The 17,500-nt window shown below is 42.6% G+C and overlaps 2 protein-coding genes across 4 annotated transcripts in view; one reads left to right on the top strand and one right to left on the bottom strand.

Annotated features, from left to right (window-relative positions):
- Positions 1–13,984, bottom strand: part of LOC120036058 (NADPH oxidase 4) — a 46,093-nt gene extending 32,109 nt beyond the window's left edge. Inside the window, exons 1-4 of the mRNA XM_038982518.1 lie at positions 13,577–13,984; positions 13,193–13,288; positions 5,978–6,088; positions 5,740–5,824 (exon numbers count right to left, since the gene is read on the bottom strand). Of these exons, the coding sequence (XP_038838446.1) occupies positions 5,740–5,824; positions 5,978–6,088; positions 13,193–13,288; positions 13,577–13,633 (349 nt within the window). The 5' untranslated portion in view covers positions 13,634–13,984. The remainder of the gene's footprint in view (positions 1–5,739; positions 5,825–5,977; positions 6,089–13,192; positions 13,289–13,576) is intronic.
- The window catches only part of naalad2 (N-acetylated alpha-linked acidic dipeptidase 2), a 21,057-nt gene continuing 17,481 nt past the window's right edge, over positions 13,925–17,500 (top strand). The window contains exons 1-2 of one of the 3 annotated variants that reach the window (XR_005474405.1): positions 13,925–14,021; positions 14,827–15,331. Coding sequence is in view for 2 of the 3 variants with exons in the window: in XM_038982516.1 (XP_038838444.1) it covers positions 15,250–15,331 (82 nt within the window). In the remaining variant the exon portion in view is untranslated. Of the gene's footprint in view, positions 14,022–14,826; positions 15,332–17,500 lie in introns of those variants that run through there. The other 2 variants (XM_038982516.1, XM_038982517.1) reach the window with 2 other exon arrangements.

Below are 17,500 nucleotides of genomic sequence, written 5' to 3'. Positions count from 1 at the left end.
AACACTAACGACTCTCTCCCAATCACGGCCAGTTGTGATACAACATGGAATTGAACCAGGGTCTGTAGTGACGCCTCTAGCACTTAGATGCAGTGCATTCAAATCAAATCAAGTTTATTTTATATAGCCCTTCGTACATCAGCTAATATCTCGAAGTGCTGTACAGAAACCCAGCCTAAAACCCCAAACAGCAAGCAATGCAGGTGTAGAAGCACGGTGGCTGGGAAAAACTCCCTAGAAAGGCCAAAACCTAGGAAGAAACCTAGAGAGGAACCAGGCTATGAGGGGTGGCCAGTCCTCTTCTGGCTGTGCCTTAGACTGCTGCGCCACTCGGGAGCCCAAATGTTAGTGTTAGCCACAAAGCCACCACGATAACGTTAGACAAATTGGAATTTGTAACATATCATACGTACGTATTGCAAATTCGTAACATACTATATGAATTGAAATTCGGAATATATGTACGAATTGCAATCCGTAACATGCAATACGAATTGTAATTCATAACATATCATTCAAAATGGATGATGGACCCACAAATGAATACATACCATACGAAATGTAACATATAATACTACACTGAACATACATATAACACAACAGGGAAAGTGTTGGTCCCATGTTTCATGAGCTGAAATAAAAGATCCCGGACATTTTCCATACACACAAAAAACGAATTTCTCTCAATTTTGTTGCATATCAATATTGTGGTGTATCAAGAAGCTGACTAAACAGCATGATCATTACACAGGTGCATCTTGTTCTGGGCCAAATAAAAGCCCACTAAAATGTGCAGTTACGTCACACAACACAATGTCACAGATGTCTCAAGTTTTGAGGGAGTGTGCAACTGGCATGCTGACTGTAGGAATGACCACCAGAGCTGTTGCCAGAGAATTGAATGTTCATTTCTCTACCATAAACCGCCTCCAACGTTGTATTAGAGAATGTGTCACTATGTGAGACCAGTACAAATGAAAACGTATGCATTCCCTACTTTAAGTCGCTCTGGATAAGAGCATCTGCTAAACTGTAAATCCATAGATTAGAGCATAATGCACTTACTTCAATTGACTGATTTGAAACTGTTGCGTTTACATTTTTGTTCAGTATAGAATCGTGAGAATCAAAATACATATTGTATTGGTACCTAATTAACATGATAATATCGTATCGTGAGGTCCCTGGCATTTCCCAGCCCTACTCACCAATACATCCTTACTGGGTCACTGAGCGACACACACACACACACATCTCTTTGTCTATTCAGCATACATCTTCCTGAGTCACTGAGCGACACACACACACACATACTTATCTCTCTGACATCATGGCTTAAACATGCATTTCCCCAACAGCTGACATAGACAAGGGGTAGTTATCGCTCTCTCCTCCTCCCCCTCTCTCTCCCCCTCTCTCTCTCTCTATTCACCTTCAATTACCCTCTCCATGTCTTCCCCCTGCCTCCTCGTTCTCCCTTTGTTCTCCATTGTTCCCTGGGTGTAATTGGTTGTGTCAGGAGTTTGGAACTCTGCAATTAGAACATTACATCTCCACAGCCAGGAAGCAGGCTGGGGGTGAGGGAGCGGAAGAGGAGAGAGGGGGAGGGAGAGAGGGTTAAGGGGGGGCTGGGGGTGAGGGAGCGGAAGAGGAGAGAGGGGGAGGGAGAGATTAAGGGGGGGTTGAGGGAGACCGGGGAGAGACCAGCTCCCGATGACGTCAGTGAGGCAGCTGTGTGTGTCCCTCTCTCACTCATTATCTCTCTCTCTCACACACACACACACACACGCACACACGTACACACGCACATACACACGTACACACGCACATACACACGTACACACGCACATACACACACAGCTCTATGTCCCCTGGAAGAGCTGGAAACTCTCAGAATCTGAATGCATACGGGCATTTCCATCTAGAAGGATCCATGAGCACCAACATGGCAAGTTCATAGGAGCATATCAAATTTTGTGTCAAATAAAAACTAAGAGTCTATATTTTAAGGAAAGAAGTCATTGATACATTTTTCAACCATTTTCCATCTTAAAAATGAGGCATAAGTGACGGTTTTGATTTCTGCATGAACAGATGGAAAAGGGCTCTTTGAAAACATAAAGCAGAAAAAGTCTTGAAAAGTTTTAGAAATACATCACAACACAATCATGTAATAACATAAAGACCCCTGCCAACTAACATCAACACTTAGATTTCATTTTGTAGAAATTGTTTACCTTCTGTAAGTTTAAGAAATATTGCCTTGTGCCTTGTAATTCCGTTACCAAAAAGACACATATCTTGGAAGATATTTTCACATTTCTCTCCCTCGTGTGAAGGGAGGATTAGGAACGTTCACAGAAGTAACAAGTAACAAGTAGACCTACCAATTAGTTATAGTGATTTTACTGGTATCAATTTTGTTTATGAATTATTCATTTGGTAACGGAATTATCACAGTTGAATTGGCTACAATGGAAAATCATAATAATGACAAACCACAGTTGGGTCACCTGCTACTGTCCTCCCTTCCACTGGCATACAACTCATAGCTGTTTCAATCTCTTTCTGTCTTCTGGAAGTCAAGAGTCTTTTAACAGTCTGAGACTGGACAACTACTCTAATCCATTCTACCCCACTCAACTCTACTCTGCTGTATTGTACTGTACTGTACTGTACTCTACTCTGCTCTACTCTGCTGTATTGTACTGTACTGTACTCTACTCTGCTCTACTCTGCTGTATTGTATTGTACTGTACTGTACTCTGCTCTACTCTACTCTGCTGTATTGTACTGTACTGTACTGTACTCTGCTCTACTCTACTCTGCTGTATTGTACTGTACTGTACTGTACTCTGCTCTACTCTACTCTGCTGTATTGTACTGTACTGTACTGTACTCTGCTCTACTCTACTCTGCTGTATTGTACTGTACTGTACTGTACTCTGCTCTACTCTACTCTGCTGTATTATACTGTACTGTACTGTACTCTGCTCTACTCTACTCTGCTGTATTGTACTGTACTCTACTCTACTCTGCTCTACTCTACTCTGCTGTATTGTACTGTACTCTACTCTGCTCTACTCTACTCTGCTGTATTGTATTGTAATGTACTGTACTCTACTCTGCTCTACTGAAATCTAATCTAGTCTACCATACTCTACTCTGCTGTATTGTACTGTACTGTACTCTACTCTGCTCTACTCTACTCTGCTGTATTGTACTGTACTGTACTCTACTCTGCTCTACTCTGCTGTATTGTATTGTACTGTACTGTACTCTACTCTGCTCTACTGAAATCTAATCTAGTCTACCATACTCTACTCTGCTGTATTGTACTGTACTGTACTCTACTCTGCTCTACTCTACTCTGCTGTATTGTACTGTACTGTACTGTACTCTGCTCTACTGAAATCTAATCTACTATACCCTACTCTACTGAACTCTAATCTAGTCTACCATACTCTACTCTGCTGTATTGTACTGTACTGTACTCTACTCTGCTCTACTCTACTCTGCTGTATTGTACTGTACTCTGCTCTACTCTACTCTGCTGTATTGTACTGTACTGTACTGTACTCTGCTCTACTGAAATCTAATCTACTATACCCTACTCTACTGAACTCTAATCTAGTCTACCATACTCTACTCTGCTGTATTGTACTGTACTGTACTCTACTCTGCTCTACTCTACTCTGCTGTATTGTACTGTACTGTACTCTACTCTGCTCTACTCTACTCTGCTGTATTGTACTGTACTGTACTCTACTCTACTCTGCTCTACTCTACTCTGCTGTATTGTACTGTACTGTACTCTACTCTGCTCTACTCTACTCTGCTGTATTGTACTGTACTGTACTCTACTCTACTCTGCTCTACTCTACTCTGCTGTATTGTACTGTACTGTACTCTACTCTGCTCTACTCTACTCTGCTGTATTGTACTGTACTGTACTCTACTCTGCTCTACTCTGCTGTATTGTACTGTACTGTACTCTACTCTGCTCTACTCTACTCTGCTGTATTGTACTGTACTGTACTCTACTCTACTCTACTCTGCTGTATTGTACTGTACTGTACTCTACTCTGCTCTACTCTACTCTGCTGTATTGTACTGTACTGTACTCTACTCTGCTCTACTCTACTCTGCTGTATTGTACTGTACTGTACTCTACTCTACTCTGCTCTACTCTACTCTGCTGTATTGTACTGTACTGTACTCTACTCTGCTCTACTCTACTCTGCTGTATTGTACTGTACTGTACTCTACTCTGCTCTACTCTACTCTGCTGTATTGTACTGTACTGTACTCTACTCTGCTCTACTCTACTCTGCTGTATTGTACTGTACTGTACTCTACTCTGCTCTACTCTACTCTGCTGTATTGTACTGTATTGTACTCTACTCTGCTCTACTCTACTCTGCTGTATTGTACTGTACTGTACTCTACTCTGCTCTACTCTACTCTGCTGTATTGTACTGTACTGTACTCTACTCTGCTCTACTCTACTCTGCTGTATTGTACTGTATTGTACTCTACTCTGCTCTACTCTACTCTGCTGTATTGTACTGTACTCTACTCTGCTCTACTCTACTCTGCTGTATTGTACTGTATTGTACTCTACTCTGCTCTACTCTACTCTGCTGTATTGTACTGTACTGTACTGTACTCTGCTCTACTCTACTCTGCTGTATTGTACTGTATTGTACTCTACTCTGCTCTACTCTACTGAAATCTAATCTACTATACCCTACTCTACTGAACTCTAATCTAGTCTACCATACTCTACTCTGCTGTATTGTACTGCACTGTACTCTACCGTGATCTGCTGTGCTGTGATGTCCAAACTTGTGAAACATGAGGACAATGACATTCATGTCCATAATTATGCATGTCTGTGTAGTACAGATCCCATGATGATAGTACCCATGATGTAAATCCATTACTGTAATTCCGTTACCGGGTGTAAATCCACTTCACTTACTGTAGTTCAGTAACCAAAAGACTCTCTCTCTCTCTCTCACACACACACACACACACACACACACACACACACACACACACACACACACACACACACACACACACACACACACACACACACACACACACACACACACACACACACACACACACACAACCCTTGCCAGCTGGTGATCCATCACAGCTGGCTCCCATGGAATGCTGAAGAACCAGCCTACCTCTTGGTAAAAATGGTTGTTTCCACGTCATTTCAACCAAAAAATTCAATGTGATGACATTGAATCAAGGTGGAAAACTGATTGGATTTGAAAAAAATAATTAACCACATGAGGTTGGTGGCACCTTAATTAGGTAGAACAGGCTCGTGGTAATGACTGGAGAGGAATCAGTGGAATGGTATCAAATACATCAATCACGTGGTTTCCATGGTTTCCAGGTGTTTGATGACATTCCATTTGCGCAGTTCCAGTCATTATTATGACCCGTCCTCCCCACAGCAGCCTCCACTGACATCAACGTGAGGGAATTTCGTCTTTTTTTCACCCATATTTTAACCTAAATACAATGACATGGTGACATGTTTTATTTATTTCACGTTGAATTCACGTTAGTTGACAACTCAATCAAATGTAAATAAAAAACTAGACGTGAGCTGACTTCTGTGCCCAGAGGGCTGAGTAAATTTCCCCACACCATCCCTCAACACACACTAACGCCCAACACATACACACACTCAACACACACACACACACTTACCGGAAAATACACAAATGGCTACTCCACACGCCACATGGAAGGTCTTACTCTTGTCCAGAAGCCTGCGGGCCTTTCTGCTTGTCACCTGGAGGGGTGTGTGTATGGGAGGAGGGGGGAGGACAGACAGTGTCAGTGTACAGCCTTCAGACATATCAAAACCCTCACTACAGTCCTCTCTGCACATTCCAGACAGCCGTTACCAGACTACTGATCACACACATTCCTCTTCTCTCCGTACCGTGTGTGTTCCTCTGAGGTAGGTGAGTAGAGAGCGACACATAGGCAGCAGCACCAGACTGCAGTTCAGATTGAGTACTGCCGCAGACGCCCTGCTGATACACAGCCCTAGCTGGAGAAACACACACACACACACACACACACACACACACACACACACACACACACACACACACACACACACACACACACACACACACACAAACACAGTTAGATTCCAAGTGTAGTTAACAGATCAAATAATACATTGTATCATTCTAATCTCCCCTCTAAACCACACTACTCACAGCCTCCACCCCCACCCCCGACACACACATCTCTCTGTCAACACTCAAGGCCTCCAGGATTACGGCACCTCATCATTCTTCACACACACACACACACACACACACACACACACACACACACACACACTCACACTCACACTCACACTCACACTCACACACACACACACACACACACACACACACACACACACACACACACACACCATCTACAGAGTTTGTCATACAGAAAACAGCTGACAGCAAAACCACAGTGAAGGGGTGACCTGATATCCTGACAGTTCTGTACACACACACACACACACACACACACACACACACACACACACACACACACACACACACACACACACACACACACACACACACACACACACACACACACACACACACACACAGCTGAATAAGATAAGATCTCTTTTGCAGGGATTTGTCCCCCACATGCAAAGTCTATGCAGCACACACACACACACACATCTCACTCTGTCTGCCTCTCTCTCTCTCTCAATTCAATTTCAAACATATTGCCAAAGCATGTGGAATACACAATAAACAAAAGGGAAATAAACAAGGGAAATTAACAGTAAACATTACACTCTTTTAAAGAATAGAGACGTATTTACATAGGTTGTACTTAATATGGAGTTTGTGTTCCACTGGTTGCCCTTCTCTTGTGGCAACAGGTCATAAATCTTGCTGCTGTGATGGCACACTGTGGTATTTCACCCAGTAGATATGGGTTTATAAAAATTGGATTTGTTTTCAAATTCTTTGTGGATCTGTGTAATATATGTCTCTGATTTTTATGTAAGATTGCTGACGTTTTACGTGTTCCTATCCAATTGTGTTTTTTGGTTCGTTTCTTTCCGTTGTTTGTAACTTATTTTGTAACTTATTTTGTGCATAATGTTGCTGCTACCATCTCTTATGACCGAAAATAACTTCTGGACATCAGGACTGTGATTACTCAACACGGAATGGCAGAATCCTTTTTTTCCTTTAACGAGTCCGATGAGCCCGACGTGAATGACATACTGCTTTCCTGGGAACAGGCCCAGATCATCGTCATTTGCGTGAAGAGACGGCGGAGAAAAAGGGGACAAAGGGCGGGCTGCCTTCTGAGAATTCGTAGGCAATCGAATAAACCCCCACTTCCTTACATTCTGCTAGCAAACGTGCAATCTTTGGAGAATAAAATAGATGACCTACGAGGAAGATTAAACTACCAACAGGACATTCAAAACTGTAATATCTTATGCTTCACGGAGTCGTGGCTGAACGACGACATTATCAACATACAGCTGGCTGGTTATACGCTGTATCGGCAGGATAGAACAGCGGCGTCTGGTAAGACAAGGGGCAGAGAACTATGTATTTTTGTAAATAACAGCTGGTGCACGATATCTAAGGAAGTCTAAGGGTTTTGCTCCCCTGAGGTAGAGTATCTCATGATAAGCTGTAGACCACACGATCTACAGAGAGAGCTGTAGCTGTAGACATACCACCACAGATCGATGCTGGCACTAAGACCGCACTCAATGAGCTGTATTCCGCCATAAGCAAACAGGAAAACCACAGGCGGCGCTCCTAGTGGCCGTGGACTTTAACACAGGGAAAATTAAATCCGTCTTACCAAATTTCTATCAGCATGTTAAATGTGCAACCAGGGGTAAAAAAAAACTCGGGACCACCTTTACTCCACACACAGAGACGTATACAAAGCTCTCCCTCGCCCTCCATTTGGCAAATCTGACCATAATTCTATCCTCCTGATTCCTGCTTACAAACAAAAATTAAAGCAGAAAGCACCAGTGACTCGATCAATAAAAAAGTGGTCAGATGAAGCAGATGCTAAACTACAGGACTGTTTTGCTAGCACAGACTGGAATATGTTCCGGGATACTTCCGATGGAATTGAAGAGTAAACCACATCAGTCATTGGCTTCATCAATAAGTGCATCGAGGACGTCGTCCCCACAGTGACCGTACGTACATACCCCAACCAGAAGCCATGGATTACAGGCAACATCCGTACTGAGCTAAAGGCTAGAGTTGCTGCTTTCAAGGAGTGGGAAGCTTATAAGAAATCCCGCTATGCCCTTCGACTAACCATCAAACAGGCAAAGCGTCAATACAGGACTAAGATCGAATCGTACCACACCAGCTCTTACACTCGTCGGATGTCCACATCACCAACAAACTAACATAGGAGATAGATGGGAGGGGTTGAATGGAGCTGAAGTGTGGGACTAATAACAACAAGATAACCAATGTAAAACATAAAATGTATATAGGTTCAGAAATTTTGTGAAATAGCACAGTTACAAATAGAAATCAAACTGGATGGACATCAGAAAAATAGGAAGAACTAAAAATAAACAAAATATAACTATTGTAAATAGATTGTATCTGTAAAATCCGTATAAAATGTATAAACTCAAGGTAGAAGCCTAAATGTAATTGTTTATTAGTTTACTCCAATTGAGGGAGGGGTGGTAGGGTTTGAGGGGAATAATAAAGGTATATTCTAAAAAAAAGTATGTACAGTTGAAGTCGGACGGTTACATACATTTAGGTTGGAGTCATTAAAACTCATTTTTTAACCACTCCACACATTTCTTGTTAACGAAATATAGTTTTGGCAAGTCGGTTAGGACATCTACTTTGTGCATGACACAAGTAATTTTTTCAAAAATTGTTTTAAGACAAATTATTTAACTTATAATTCACTGTATCACAATTCCAGTGGGTCAGAAGTTTACATACACTAAGTTGACTGTGCCTTTAAACAGCTTGGAAAATTCCAGAAAATTATGTCATGGCTTTAGAAGCTTCTGACGGGCTAATTGACATAATTTGAGTCAATTGGAGGTGTACCTGTGGATGTATTTCAAGGCCTACCTTCAAACTCAGTGCCTCTTTGCTTGGCTTCATGGGAAAATCAAAAGAAATCACCCAAAACCTCAGAATAAAAATTGTAGACCTCCACAAGTCTGGTTCATCCTTGGGTGCAATTTCCAAACGCCTGAAGGTACCACGTTCATCTGTACAAACAATAGTACGCAAGTATAAACACCATGGGACCACGCAGCCGTCATACCGCTCAGGAAGGAGACGTGTTCTGTCTCCTAGAGATGAACGTACTTTGATGCGAGAAGTGCAAATCAATCCCATAACAACAGCAAAGGATATTGTGAAGATGCAGGAGGAAACCGGTACAAAGTATCTATATCCACAGTAAAACGAGTCCTATATCGACATAACCTGAAAGGCCACTCAGCAAGGAAGAAGACACTGCTCTAAAATCGCCATAAAAAAGCCAGACTACGGTTTGCAAATGCACATGGGGACAAAGATCATACTTTTTGTAGAAATGTCATCTGGTCTGATGAAACAAAAATAGAACTGTTTGGCCATAATGACCATCGTTATGTTTGGAGGAAAAAGGGGGAGGCTTGCAAACCAAAGAACACCCTTCCAACCGTGAAGCACGGGGGTGGCAACACCATGTTGTGGGGGTGCTTTGCTGCAGGAGGGACTGGTGCACATCACAAAATAGATGGCTTAATGAGGAAGGAAAAGTATGTGGATATATTGAAGCAACATCTCAATACATCAGTCAGGAAGTTAAAACTTGGTCGCAAATGGGTCTTCCAAATGGACAATGACCCCAAGCATACTTCCAAAGTTGTGGCAAAATGGCTTAAGGACAACAAAGTCAAGGTATTGGAGTGGCCATCACAAAGCCCTGACCTCAATCCTGTAGAACATTTGTGGGCAGAACTGAAAAAGCGTGTGAGAGCAAGGAGGCCTACAAACCGGACTCGGTTACACCAGTTCTGTCAGGAGGAATGGGCCACAATTCACTCAACTTATTGTGGGAAGCTTGTGGAAGGCTACACAAAACCTTTGACCCAAGTTAAACAATGTAAAGGCAATGCTACCAAATACTAATTGAGTGTATGTAAACTTCTAACCCATTGGGAATGTGATGAAAGAAATAAAAGCTGAAATAAATCCTTCTCTCTACCATTATTCTGACATTTCACATTCTTAAAATAAAGTGATGATCCTAACTGACCTAAGACAGGGAATTTTCACTAGGATTAAATGTCAGGAATTGTGAAAAACTTAAATGTATTTGGCTAAGGTGTATGTAAACTTCCAGCTTCAACTGTATGTGGTCTGTCGTAGGGTAATGTGGTAAAAAGCCAACTTGAAATTTTCTCAGGACACTGTTTTCTGCTGTTAACGTTAATGATCATGCAGAGGATTTTCCCAAGGTTGCTAGTGATGTATATCCAACGGTAGTTATTGGGGTCAAATTTGTCTCCACTTTTGTGGATTGGGGTCATCAGTCCTTGGTTCCAAGTATTGGGGAAGATATTTGATCATTTCATTTAGGATACCATCAACACCACAGGCCTTTTTGGGTTGAAGGGTTTGTATTTTGTCCTGTAGTTCATACTGAACAAAAATATAAATGCAACATGTAAAGTGTTGGTCCATGTTTCATGAGCTGAAATAAAAGATCGCAGAAATTTTCCATTTGCACAAAAAGCGTATATTTCTCTCTAATTTTGTGCACAAATTTGTTTACATCCCTGTTAGTGAGCATTTATCTTTTGCCAAGATAATCCATCCACCTGGAAGGTGTTGCATATCAAGAAGCTGATGAAACAGCATGATCATTACACAGATGCACCTTGTGCTGGAGACAATAAAGGCCACTCTAAAATGTGCAGTTCTGTCACACAACACAATGCCACAGATGTCTCAAGTTTTGAGGGAGCGTGCAATTGGCATGCTGACTGCAGGAATGACCACCAGAGCTGTTGCCAGAGAATGTGACGAGATCCTGAGGACTATTGTTGTGTCATTTATGTGCTGCCATCACCTCGTGTTTCAGCATGATAATGCACGGCCCCTTGTCGCAAGGATCTGTACACAATTCCTGGAAGCTGAAAATATCCCAGTTCTTCCATGGCCTGCATACTCACCAGACGTCACCCATTGAGCATGTTTGGGATGCCCTGGATCAACTTGTACGACAGCGTGTTCCAGTTCCCGCCAAAATCCAGCAACTTCACACAGCCATTGAGGAGGAGTGGGACAACATTCCACAGGCCACAATCAACAGCCTGATCAACTATATGCGAAAGAGATGTGTCGCGCTGCATGAGGCAAATGGTGGTCACACCAGATACTGACTGGTTTTCTGATCCACGCATCTGCCTTTTTTTTAAGGTATCTGTGACCAACAGATGCATATCTGTATTCCCAGTCATGTGAAATCCCTAGACTAGGGCCTAATTCATGTATTTCAATTGACTGATATCCTTATATGAACTGTAACTCAGTAAAATCTTTATATTTTTGTTCAGTGTAATTGGAGAATCCAGTGGGTTCTGGTAGTCTTTAATAGCTGACTCTAAACTGTTTAATTGATCATGTATGTGTTTTAGCTGTTTCTTCTTTGTTTTTCTCTGTATCTGCCTCTCTCTCTGTCTCTCTCTATCTGCCTCTTTCTCTGCCTCTCTCTCTGCCTCAGTCTCTCTGTCTCTCTCTCTGTCTCTCTCTCTGTCTCTCTCTCTGTCTCTCTCGCTCTGCCTCTTTCTCTGCCTCTCTCTCTGTCTCTCTCTCTGTCTCTCTCTCTGTCTCTCTCTCTGTCTCCCTATCTGTCTCTCTCTCTGTCTCCCTCTCTGCCTCTTTCTCTCTCTTTCTCTGCCTCTCTCTCTGCCTCAGTCTCTCTGCCTCAGTTTATCTGCCTCAGTTCCTCTGCCTGTCTCTCTGCAACAGTCTCTCTGGCTCTCTCTCTGCCTCTCTCTCTCTCTCTCTCTTTGTCTCTCTCTCGCACGTGTGTAAAGCTGCTACCCAGGAATTCATTCAGAGACCAGTGGCGTGCCCACACTTGCCCTTCTAGAAGTATGAGGAGTGTATGAAGGACTCACCTACTTCATACAGATAGCCTGCCAGAGGTGTGTGGGGGAGTTACTGCCTTTTAGATAGAACTTCCATATTTGTTTTGCACTAGAGTTTTTCCTGGTCAGGTCATGTAGTCAGGAACAACTCCTGGCCCTAGATTATGACCACTGGTACCAGTGTCACTGAGCTAGGGCTAAGGATCCTGACAGTCTCCCTTAATCCTCTTTTAGACCAGGTTCAGCTGTGGAATGGTAACTGTATGCAAAGTATAACCAGAACATCAGAGTTATATTTAAATATAAACATTTATATTAGCGTGAGAGGCCAATAGACCAAACAGTCAAGAAAATATGTCTCACAGCATTTAAATGGAATTTGTTTGATTGTGAAGGACAAGTAGCTGTTTTAGTGGCCTAAACCGGCGACCCACAACGACATGTGACAACAAATACACCATGCTCACAGAGCGTCAACTGAAAGTCACCAAGTCTCTGGGCTCCATCCAGTGTCTTAATATAAATATCAGCTACTGAATAGGAACCCCCTAACCCTAAAATTAAAGGAGACGTTTGTGTGTATGGGTGTTACATACAGTACATATACACACCCCATACACCAGGAGTTCCCCAAATGACGGCAAGCGGGCCGAATTTGGCCCACTTGTAGTTTTATTTGGCCCCCCAAGTTTTCTAAGCAAAAATATTTTTTTTAATCCAAGAAATCAGCTCCAGGTGATTTTAATTTTGTAAATATGTTCCCAAGTATTCCCACGCATAATAGAGAGACACGTGATTGTATACAAATGTCAGCAAGGTTTGAAATGATTATGTCTTAGTCAAATATTATCTCTGTTAGGGTTTTTTGCGGTCTATCTGCAGTCTACAAATGATTTGTAATTATGTTACGGCCCCCGACCATCCGCTCAAGAAGCTGTATCTAGTTGATGATGCCATACATTCTGTTCTGGGATCACGGTATAATAGCAGTGTGCTGGACTGGCGTCTTACCCCGAGCATCTGATGGAGGTAGTGGTACTGCTGCCCACAGTAGTACAATAGGAACGTCCTCATGAACAGCAAGGTGTTAGCGCCCAGCCACAGCACCTAACACACACACACACACACACAAACAAGATATCAGTGGTGCTGCTGATGACGATGAAGATGATGATGAAGATGATTATTGATAATGATTGATGATGACAACATCCAATCGCCACAGCACTCTCTTCACGTGTTAGTTAGGCTGCTTTCCAATTTCCAGTTAGGATCGAGATTGTAAATTGCAACAGCTCCACTCAGTTACTTTTCTTTGCAATAGTAAAAACATGTCATAACAGTGTAATAATGTAATAAAGGTGTTGTCTCGGGATTAGGTTGTACTATTCTTACCAGAACCAAGTGTTTTCCTCCCTCGTTCGCGACCCAACTCCGCACTGACAAAGCCATGTTTCAGCCTCACCGACCGCCGCCAAGTTTTCCAGTTTGGGAGTTTACGGAAAATCAATCCCTTTTGTTTGACTCCGAATCTCCTCCTACCAGTGAGTGACACAAACCCGTCTCTTTGCGGATCACTCCCGATAAACTGGCACTCGAATGTCTCGCATGTCTTTGGGGGGCATTTCTGTCCCGGCGTCCTTGTGCACAGCGTGGAGTGTTTTAGCACCGGCGAACCGGCTTGTCGTTTTCTCCTCCTCCCCTCTCTCTCTTTCTCCCCAGTCTTTCTCTTTTTCTAACGGGTGAGGGCGCCACGGCACTTCATGGTCGTGTGGGTAATTTTCCACGGTTCTTCAGTCTCCACTGTTGTGTCTGCGGTGAAAGCAACATGAAAACAACGGTAGGTTATTATAGAGCAGGGAGTGCAACGTCGGGGGCCTGGAAATTTGCACCCCCTCCCCGAGAAAAACCTATAGGTAACAACGTAGCCTCCCAAATGAATGATGACTAGCCTAGATAAAACAGACAGAAAAGCCTAGAAGAGGATATAGCCTCTTGAATTGTAAACATTAAGAAGCTAACAGTTATTACATGACAGTGCTGCTATCCTGAACCTTTTGTAATTATCACAATTTTTTTGTCAAATATACATTTTAAGAGACAGTGAAAGAGGAAAGTTCCTTCATTACATGAGTCTGCAATAAGACAGTGGGAGAATCTCAATTGTTTTTGCTCGAGTCCTCTCCTCTGTTCCGCCCTTGCCTGCTTTTGAAAAAGGGGTTAGGTCTAGTTTAGTCAATAGGCTACTAGTGCCTCACTGTGGCTATAACCGCCCACTGCAATTTAGAAGATAGATTGCCACCAATCGCACCCAAAAACAAGTTGACAGTGTCATTTTAATCTGTTGTTCACAATCACCACTATAAATCACTAGCATGGGTGTACAGCTATGGCGGGGCTTGAACCAGAAACTGTGCACTAGTCTACAGGCTTATATATAGCCTACTCAGACCTGTGCCATGAAATTCGAGACCTCTTTGCAGAGGCAATTGTGCGCACACATACTACAGGCAGGCACCGTTGCACCTACTACTCACCTGTGTAATATTACGACTGCTACGTTAGGTTAGGCAGGCACAGGCAGAAGTCTGAATCAGGTCTGTGTCTGCTGCTGACGGAGTGTCACTCTTGGAACGTTTCCTCAGCGCACATTCCAGAGCTTCACGCTCGAGCCCACCGCATGAAAGAGGCACAGGCCGCCGGCAGCTGCCCTGGAGCTGCGCAGAGGCGGGACTGGGCGCAAGGGGTCAAGCGCGACCGCGGGCTGCACAAGAGTGTGGGAAAATGTCACAGAACTATTTATATAAACTACGAGAAACTCAGACAAACGAGGTAATGATATGATAATTAAGCTGAAAATGTAATTTATAGTTGTAAATCTAGGCTTACTGCAGTAAACTCTCCCCTCTCCTCCACCCCTTCTACTCTCCCTCTGTATATTCTATCTTGGACACCTTTGACAGTCCCCCCCCCCCTCTCTCTTTCTCTCTCCCTCTGCTTTTCACACACATGCACTCCATTATCTTGTTGAATGCGGTCGGTGTTTCGGAGTGTTACCAAGCGGGACAATGAAAACCGAAAGCAGGCTCGTGCAGTGGATATGTTGGCTCATCGTTATAACGTCGTTTTTCCTGACCGGGTTTATAATAGGTGAGTTATAATGACATTTTAGGCGCTGATTATCCATAAGTTAAACACATTTTAAGAAGTTAAAGTTTCCTTTTACTGGCGAATGATAGTAGTAGTGGTATTGTAAGCTCTTGTTACTTTTGCATTTCATAGTGAAGTTTATAATAATACCAAGTTTAAGAACTATAATATGCATCTGTCTGAGGCAATTGTTTTATTTTTTGGTGAGCACGGAGAAAGGAGTGTTATAGTTCGCAAAGCATCTTTTCAAACGTCTGAAATCGCAGTGTGTTTCTACTAACAGTCTGAATACGAAAAAGTAGTCTTAACACAGGGTTACAAAAACGCCTTGTCAAATAACACGTTCCTCTATTGAGGAATCAACATAGTAGAGTGGGATAAACGCACACAAGTGACCATACCTACATTCCTCAGTCAGCTCTGAGATGAACTGTGACCTACAGTTGAAGTCCAGAAGTTTACATACACCTTAGCCAAATAAATTTAAACTCAGTTTTTCACAATTCCTGACATTTAATCCTTGTAAAGATTCCCTGTCTTAAGTCAGTTAGGATCACCACTTTATTTTAAGAATGTGAAATGTCAGAATAATGGTAGAGAGAAGGATTTCCAGTGGGTCAGAAGTTTACACACACTCAATTAGTACATTTACATTTACATTTAAGTCATTTAGCAGACGCTCTTATCCAGAGTGACTTACAAGTAGTATTTGGTAGCATTGCCTTTAAATTGTTTAACTTGGGTCAAAGGTTTTGGGTAGCCTTCCACAAGCTTCCCACAATAAGTTGAGTGGATTTTGGCCCATTCCTTCTGACAGAGCTGGTGTAGCTGAGTCAGGTTTGTAGGCCTCCTTGCTCGCACACGCCTTTTCAGTTCTTCCCACAAATTTTCTATGGGATTGAGGTCAGGGCTGTGTGATGGCCATTCCAATACCTTGACTTTGTTGTCCTTAAGCCATTTGCCACAACTTTGGAAGTATGCTTGGAGTCATTGTCCATTTGGAAGACCCATTTGCGACCATGCTTTAACTTCCTGACTGATGTATTGAGATGTTGCTTCAATATATCCATATACTTTTCCTCCCTCATGATGCCATCTATTTTGTGAAGTCCACCAGTCCCTCCTGCAGCAAAGCACCCCCATAACATGATGCTGCCACCCCTGTGCTTCACGATTGGGATGGTGTTCTTCAGCTTGCAAGCCTCCCCCTTTTTCCTCTAAACATAACGATGGTCATTATGGCCAAACAGTTCTATTTTTGTTTCATCAGACGAGAGGACATTTCTCCAAAAAGTATGATCTTTGTCCCCATGTGCAGTTGCAAACCGTAGTATGGCTTTTTTTATGGCAGTTTTGGAGCAGTGGCTTCTTCCTTGCTGAGCGTTCTTTCAGGTTATGTCAATATAGGACTCGTTTAACTGTGGATATAGATACTTTTGTACCTGTTTCCTCCAGCATCTTCACAGGGTCCTTTGCTGTTGTTCTGGGATTGATTTGCACTTTTCGCACTAAAGTACGTTAGTGTATGTAAACTTCTGACCCACTGGAATTGTGATACAGTGAATTATAAGTGAAATAATCTGTCTGTAAATAATTATTGGAAAAATTCCTTGTGTCATGCACAATGTAGATGTTCTAACCAACTTGCCAAAACTATAGTTTGTTAACAAGAAATTTGTGGAGTGGTTGAAAAACGAGTTTTAATGACTCCAACTTAAGTGTATGTAAACTTCTGACTTCAACTGTACATGTATTTTGGAAAAGACAGGAATGCACAATTATCCACTTTGTGAATGTGTGTGATTGTGTGTGAATGTGTGTGAATGTGTGTGTGTCAGACTTTCACAGTTATGCCAGAGTCTACTACTCCACAAGCACAGTTCACATATGCTGTCCTTTGTACCTTCTCTGTTACTAGCGTCATAACACATGACAGACACACACACACACTAAAAGCTAAATTACTACAGTAAGGTGTTACTCAATAACAGTATTTCTCTGGCGTGCATTAACTGTGAAACAGCTCTAGTAAGTAGCCTATTGGAGCATCAAGCCCCGGACCAACAGGCTCAGAGACAGTTTCTACCTTCAGGCCATACAACTGTATTTAACCCCTGGCTATTCACCTGCACATACACTACCGTTCAGAAGTTTGGGGTCACTTAGAAA

Source organism: Salvelinus namaycush, unplaced genomic scaffold (assembly GCF_016432855.1).
Source record: "Salvelinus namaycush isolate Seneca unplaced genomic scaffold, SaNama_1.0 Scaffold12, whole genome shotgun sequence".
Classification (NCBI taxonomy): domain Eukaryota; kingdom Metazoa; phylum Chordata; class Actinopteri; order Salmoniformes; family Salmonidae; genus Salvelinus; species Salvelinus namaycush.
Note: the sequence above shows the minus strand (reverse complement) of the source record. Positions and strands in the feature narration are given on the sequence as shown.